The 7,158-nt window shown below is 38.7% G+C and overlaps 2 protein-coding genes across 2 annotated transcripts; both read left to right on the plus strand.

The window, feature by feature from the left end:
• Positions 1 to 636: 636 nt before the first annotated feature.
• On the plus strand, positions 637 to 2,622 carry LOC125187048 (EPIDERMAL PATTERNING FACTOR-like protein 5). The gene is made up of 3 exons (XM_048083559.1): positions 637 to 1,008; positions 1,097 to 1,146; positions 2,163 to 2,622. The coding sequence occupies exons 1-3, from the start codon at positions 891 to 893 to the stop codon at positions 2,403 to 2,405; spliced, it is 411 nt and encodes a 136-aa protein (XP_047939516.1). The 5' UTR covers positions 637 to 890; the 3' UTR covers positions 2,406 to 2,622.
• Positions 2,623 to 3,289: 667 nt separating this feature from the next.
• On the plus strand, positions 3,290 to 5,041 carry LOC125187047 (CBL-interacting serine/threonine-protein kinase 11-like). Its single transcript, XM_048083558.1, has one exon. It carries the CDS (start codon positions 3,503 to 3,505, stop codon positions 4,748 to 4,750), a length of 1,248 nt encoding a protein of 415 aa, XP_047939515.1. The 5' UTR covers positions 3,290 to 3,502; the 3' UTR covers positions 4,751 to 5,041.
• Positions 5,042 to 7,158: the final 2,117 nt, after the last annotated feature.

The raw sequence follows: 7,158 nt of genomic DNA on the forward strand, positions 1-7,158 counted from the left end.
TTGAATTAGATTTGGAGATATTCAATTTTGTGGAAAATTGGCACACATGCTAAAAGTATGCGTTTTGATGTATTATTCGATTATTAGGCCTATATATTATTCAAAAAACATGCTTTATTTATGATATACAATACCAGCTATATATTGTGATGTTACAAACTTTGAGGATGTTATTTTAACTGGACTGAGCTTCAACAAAATTAAATGAATTACGGCTTAGTACTATTCACTTGCAGAGAATCCAGGTGCTTCCGATATTTTTATCAATAATGTACAACCACTATAGAATAAATCCCCAATCAGACACGGATTTCATCACTACTAGTACTAGTTTCTTTTTCTTTTCTTTTTTTCCATTCATCAATACTTATCACATTTACAGTTTATTATTTTTTTATAGTGAACCCTACTATCTATTAACTCATTTTTTTTCATATTTTATCATTATAAAATTAATAAAATAAGCTGTATGTTCCACTAATTTTTTTAGTTCATTTTCTATATCATTTCTTAAAAGTGGTGTTGGTTTCAAGTGTGACAATTAATAGCAGACATATGAGTATATATAGAATTGAATTATTGTTGAGAAGGGATGTGGTGAAGGAAGGATTGTCATTTCAAAAACTAAAAATGGTGATTGAAGAAATAAAAAAGAAAAAGGAGGTAGGAAGCAGGTGTATATAAGTTGGAGTTGTAGAGGGAGAGAGAGGGAGTTGGTGGTGGGGTGATGGCTGAGTTTGGGAAATGTAGAAACATAAAAGCCTGCCACATCAAATCTCACCCCAAACATGGCAAAGCTTAGGAATTGACCATACTTTTCCCATTCCCATCTGCCCCCATCCCTTATATTTCTCTCTCAAGCACCAGCTTTGTCGCATGGGGCGCCACAAATGACTCTCATCACTATGACCAGAAATCTCCCTCTCTACGCTCTATTCTCCTTCTTCTGCTGCTGCTTATGCTTCCATGGACTCTACTCTTCAAATCACCACACTTCTTCGCTTTCAGGTCAGATTCAACTGCTATATATATGTGTGTGTTTCAAAGTGAGATCGCCGTCGCCGGTAACCTAATCCTTTCCCCTGCCTTTTGGTAGACATGAAGTTTGTGTTCAATCTTAAAGCTGATGGCAATCACTTCTTCAAGGTAAGCTAATCCCTTCTTCACTCATCTTCTCCACTTCAGTAGTAGTAGTATGATTTTGATGCTTAATTAAACCATTTTAATTTCAATCCCTATCTTGAATTGTCCTTTATTATAATTTTCCACTTGCTAATTATTTGCTCAAATATACATTGTGTTATGTGTAATAAGAAATCTAGAGAGTCCTAGAAGGCTCCTCAATTATTAGAACTTTCGCCTCCAAGTTTAATCAAGCATTAAAATGAGGAAAGCATATGGTGGAGGTCCAGTTTTAAACGGCCGAATTACATATTTTGATTTGATAGATACATGTATCGTCTTGTCAATTTCTCATACACATAACCATTTCACCTGGAAGAATACGTTTGAAATTAAACTTTTTCCAAGAAAAGTAACATCCAAAGATTTCAACCTTAATTTAAGCGATTTATAATAAATTAAAAAGAGACGGAAGTGAGAGTTTTTGTGATTACTTTGATTTTTGCGCCAACGCAACAATCTTCTGATTTGGGACCCATGCCCATGCGCCACCTAGCCCAACATGACTTTCTTTTGCTACCGGGAGCAGGGGGGGTGCACGTTTGTCGTCATTGTAAATTTTTAGATACCGCAGCGCATGATTTTGCTCCATCCCCGTGAAACCCCGGCCCCGCTGCGCACGTTAGCTCCTGCCAATTTCTAAAATATCTGTTTGTTACAGCTTCAGCTTTTCAATTTCCCCCTTCTTTTTCGGACCTACTCTCGTACAGTTTTTAGGTTTTTTTTTTCTTGTTTTGAACTTTTATTCAATTTTTCCTATTTTAATTGAACTACTACTATTTGGTTCGCTCTGTTGGGTGAAACATTAATCAAAATTAATGGTCTTGCACCTGCGCACCAAACGATTTAAAATCTTTATCTACCAAATTAAGTATGCATACAATTCATTTTATATAAATAAACTGATTACATGAACAGTAAACTTATTTGGAAAAAGAATTTTAAAAAATTGATGATGAAATAGTAATAATTTGGTGCAGAATATAGAGAAAAACAATATTTTGGAGATAGGCGGAGGCCGAGTGAGAGGAAGCAGCATAGGGCCGAGAAGGCTACTACTGGGAGGTCCGGGGTCATCACCGCCGCGTTGCGCATGGAAATGCGGTGGATGCATGCCGTGTAAGCCGGTGCATGTGCCGGTGCCACCGGGGGCCCGGGTGACGACGGAGTACTACCCGGAGGCTTGGAGGTGTAAATGTGGCAATAAATTGTACATGCCCTGACTAGCTACTGCCCTTCGGTTAATTTGCCATTAATTGAACGCCGATCTACTTTGATTAGTTCCTACTAATATTAATTTTATTTGCTTAGAAGCAAGAGGAGGATATAGTATTACTATTAATTATTCAAATCACAGTTCAAATTTGTCGTCGCCACACATTATGTAATTAATTTTTTTACGTTGCTACCTATATGCTGTATGATTTGTAAACTACTCCATATATAACGAGTCAGAGCAACTGTGACATATGATAGTATTAGCCTATTAAGGCCAATGTTGGAATATCTTTTTTTTGGGAATGAGTTTTCAAAATGTGGACCAAAAGTTTCATACAGTACAAAACAAAATAGGAGTACTAAATAATGTTAAATGAGGATTGAATGAAAATGATAGTACTTACAAATGGTATATAAATAAAATATGCAACTTAGGATTTAAAGTTGTGTTATACGCAAACTAAGCGTCAAGTGTTGTAACTAAGATTATAAAGTGCGTGTATGGGATATCATGATGACATGATTTATTTGATACTCCGTATAATGTTATAGTATGGGATATTATGATTTTGCTTAAATTTAAAATTTTGTGTGTACAATACAACGGTATAATACATAGGAGTACTAATAATATTAGTAGTAGTACTTCATAGTAGTACGTAAGAAACGCCCTCCATAACTAATAATAAGGCTGTTATATGCTAATTGATCACATAAATGGTATTTACCACACATAATTAAATTGCTCTCCTTGTATTAAGGAAAAATTCCAAGGTCCAGCTGCGTGTGATAAAATTGTTAATTTTATTAAATCCAGAAAAAAAAAAAAAAAAAAAAAAAAAAAAAAAAAAAAAAAACGATTGTACAAGAAGGCCTCCCAACCACAAGAAAGCCCGCGAACAAGTCAAAACCTCCAATCTCATCCCATTCCATCTCTATATAACATGAACATAGCTTCAACCATCCTCCTTTTCAACCTATATCTAGTTTATATTCTATTCTTTCCCATAAAATTTCTCAAACGAACATTTCAAATATTATTTGAATCGATTTCGAGGTCTCTAGGATCAGATACTAATCCAAGAGGCCTCCCAGCTTTCCCATGGCTGCTGTGTCGTCGGAAACCGCACTGTTCCAAAAATATGAGCTGGGCCGCCTCCTCGGCTGCGGCGCCTTCGCCAAAGTGTACCTGGCGAGAGACGTGGCGACCGGGCAAGAAGTGGCCATCAAGGTGATCCACAAGAGCAGGCTCAGAAACGACGCCAATCTCATCGCCAACATCAAGCGCGAGATCTCCATCATGAGCAAGCTCCGCCACCCCCACACCGTCCGCCTCTACGAGGTCCTCGCCACCCGCAACATCATCTACATCGTCCTCGAGTACGTCAAGGGCGGCGAGCTCTTCGCCAAGGTCGCTAAAGGCCGCCTCACCGAGGCTCTCTGCAGGAAATACTTCCAGCAACTTGTTGGCGTCGTCAGCCACTGCCACTCCCGCGGGATCTACCACCGCGATCTCAAGCCCGAGAATCTCCTCCTCGACGAGGATGAGAATCTGAAGGTGTCCGATTTCGGCCTCAGCGCGATCCGCGACCAGGTCCACTCCGACGGGCTCCTCCACACGCTCTGCGGTACCCCGGCCTACGTCGCGCCGGAGATTCTCGCCAAGCGAGGCTACGATGGCGCGAAAATCGACATCTGGTCGTGCGGCGTGATTCTGTTCGTGCTGGCCGCCGGTTATCTGCCGTTCAACGATCCCAACTTGATGAATATGTACCGGAAGATCTACAAGGGGGAATTCCGGTGCCCTAAGTGGATGTCGCCGGGGCTCAAGCGCCTCCTCTCGCGCCTCCTGGACACGAACCCGAACACGAGGATCACGATGGAAGAGATCAAGCGCGATCCGTGGTTCGCCAAGGGCTACAAAAACACCAAGGTTCGGGAGAGCGACTGCTTCGCGTTTGCTGCAGCGGAGCAGGAGAAGAGGCCGGTGGATATGAACGCGTTCGACATAATCTCCATGTCGTCGGGGCTGGATCTCTCCGGATTGTTCCAGGAGAAGCATGTGTCGTTCGAGGACGTGGAGCGGGTGACGGTGGAGGAGTCGCCGAAGAAGGTGATGGAGAAGGTGGTGGAGGCGGCGAAGGCGGAGGGGAGGGTGAATCTGAGGCAGAAGAAGGAGTGGGGGGTGGAGATAGAGGGGCATAATGGTAATGTGTTGGTGGGGATGGAGGTGTATCGGTTGAGCGAGAGGTATGTTGTTGTGGAGGTGAAGACGAAGAACGGTGAATCCAGGTTGTGGAATGACAAAATTAGGCCGATGCTTATGCAGGACACGGCCGTCGCTTGTTAGGGGATATTTGCTAATGTAAAGGTAGGAAAGGGTGAAACAAATTCCCCTGATCGACTGTGTCTACGACTACTACTATTACTATTTTACTGCAGCTGCTTAATCGCGTCCGCCGCCGATCGCCACCGGACTGTCAACGTAGTCCTAACCATCGGCTGTCGAGATGCGTTTGCTTAGAAAAAGGTTGATTTACTATGAAAATATTGTGTAAATTTCTGTCCGATGTAATATTTTACATTGTCGACGTAATATGTATGTACATACATTATAATTTTAATACTCCTATATTTATAAGGTGTGTCTATCTAAATACAATTTGAATATACTAATAACTTCTGGAACCCTAGCTACGTCGACCATAATACCCACGATTTTCTCCAAGTTTATTTGTTGATTTCATTATGGTAGGACGAATTGAGATATGTTTAGCAGAAGAAACTCCCTGTATTCATTCACTAGCAACCTTTTGTGTGCGTGGCCCAAAGAAATGTATGTGGATGAAATAGTGTTGAAGTTAGTGGCCCAATACACCTTAAGCCCAAGTGTCCCTAATTTTAACTAGTGTCACGTTGATGAACGACCCATTTCAGTTTTAATTTAACATTGTCAATTAATCAACAAAAAGTATTTATTTAATAACAATTTATTAGATCACGAAAAAATAATTTTTATAAGTTTGTAATTTAAACAGCAGAAACACATATTGATTAGGAAGTGTAATATTCAAAATGTCAAAGTTAGTAGTACTATAGAACAATAATGTGATAAACTGCACGACACTACAAAAAAAGCGTCCATTTACTAGCACCCTTGTGCTCGCAAAAGGGTAATAAAATGCTCGCAACAACTAGTTTTGCTAGCACAATTCGAGCACCAATTGTGCTTGCTATAACGCTTGTAGCAAACTTTAGAAGAATAGCTTACAAATCATGTATAATAATATAGCCCACGACTTTAGACGAATATCCAACAAATCAAGTATAATAATTTAGTCCACAACTTTAGATGAATAACTAACAAATCAAAGTTTTACCTTTCAATAATTGGAAAATAGCAAAATTGCTTTCCCACATTTCTCTACTCCCAATTCAATAATTGGAAAATATCAAAATTTGATGAGCTTGCTTCCCCATATTTCTCTACTCCCAACTTTTATGTCAGTAGATCTGGCAAACAATTTTGCTATGAGTGGAAGCTTGGTTTGGAATGTAACGGCAGAAGGGATGGAATCACACGGTGATAACAAATATGATGAAAGGTAACAAATGAGAAAGAAAAAAGTATTGGATAAAAATTAAAGTTTTGGTAGCACCTCTTTCTGCTCGCTAATTTGCTAGCACCTATTCCTGCTCGCTAAATTGCTAGCACATGTATATTTTGCACCGTTTGCTCGAAAACTTGCGAGCATTAAATCTGTGCTCGCAAAGCCCCTCGTTTTATTTCCCCCTTCAATTGGTTATTGTTTGCATTTTTCTCGGTTTCTGCTAGCAAAATTGGGAGCACCGTGGTGTGCTAGAAAAAAATTGGTACAAAATGGGCTTTTTTTGTTGTGCAATAAGTAAATAAATAGAAAAAAAAAATTAATAGAACTTAACATGATAACTAACATTAACTCATAGGTTTTGAATAACATCTCTAAACAATTTTAAGAGTAGAGTCTTTAAAATTAACCTCATCATTACAAATTAAAATATTCAAATATATCCAACATAAGCAAATGATTAGCTTTGACTATTGTTAAATTTATTTGCGTACAACACTTCCAAAGGAAACTGACTATGTTTACATTTGATTAGAAACTTTGAATCATACGACTGAGGACCATGGGCAGACCCAAGTGAAAAGTAGGAGGGGCTAACAGCATCCACAGCGGTTGAAAAAAATTCGTCCGTCCGTTCTTGCCAGCGGCAAGGACGAGGTTGACCGCTGATGGGAGCTGTCCGTCCGTACCACTGAGCAACCTTACATGGCGCTCTCTGATTGGCCAACGGCTTATCCGTTGACATATTCAAATTTTTTACTTTTAAAAAATTTGAAATTAATTTAAAAAAATGTTTTTAAATTAAAAAAAAATATTTTTCCACTTCCCAAAAAATTATATCCATTTTCTACCAACTTTTAATTTATTTTTCAATTTTTTCCCCAAAATTCACATTTTCATCTATAAATACCCCCACTTCAACACAAAAAAATTCCCATAACACTTTAATTATGAGAATTTTTAATTTGTAAGATTTTAATTATGTATTTTTTTATTTTCTAGGATTTTAATTATGTATTTTTTTTTAGGATTTTAATTATGTTATTTTTATTTTTTAATGTACTTTTTATAATGTAGAAATGTTTTTAGTAATTGAATAATAGAATGGTGGGACCCTTGAGCTTGTCCTTAGCTAAGAGCACGGATGTGG

Source organism: Salvia hispanica, chromosome 5, assembly GCF_023119035.1.
Source record: "Salvia hispanica cultivar TCC Black 2014 chromosome 5, UniMelb_Shisp_WGS_1.0, whole genome shotgun sequence".
NCBI lineage: Eukaryota > Viridiplantae > Streptophyta > Magnoliopsida > Lamiales > Lamiaceae > Salvia > Salvia hispanica.

Bases quoted from the DNA above. Each gene is read 5' to 3' on its own strand.
- LOC125187048 (XM_048083559.1), top strand. From the start codon at position 891: ATGACTCTCATCACTATGACCAGAAATCTCCCTCTCTACGCTCTATTC. The intron at 1,009-1,096 runs GTCAGATTCAAC...GCCTTTTGGTAG, and splicing joins CCACACTTCTTCGCTTTCAG to ACATGAAGTTTGTGTTCAAT. The intron at 1,147-2,162 runs GTAAGCTAATCC...AATTTGGTGCAG, and splicing joins ATGGCAATCACTTCTTCAAG to AATATAGAGAAAAACAATAT.
- LOC125187047 (XM_048083558.1), top strand. From the start codon at position 3,503: ATGGCTGCTGTGTCGTCGGAAACCGCACTGTTCCAAAAATATGAGCTG.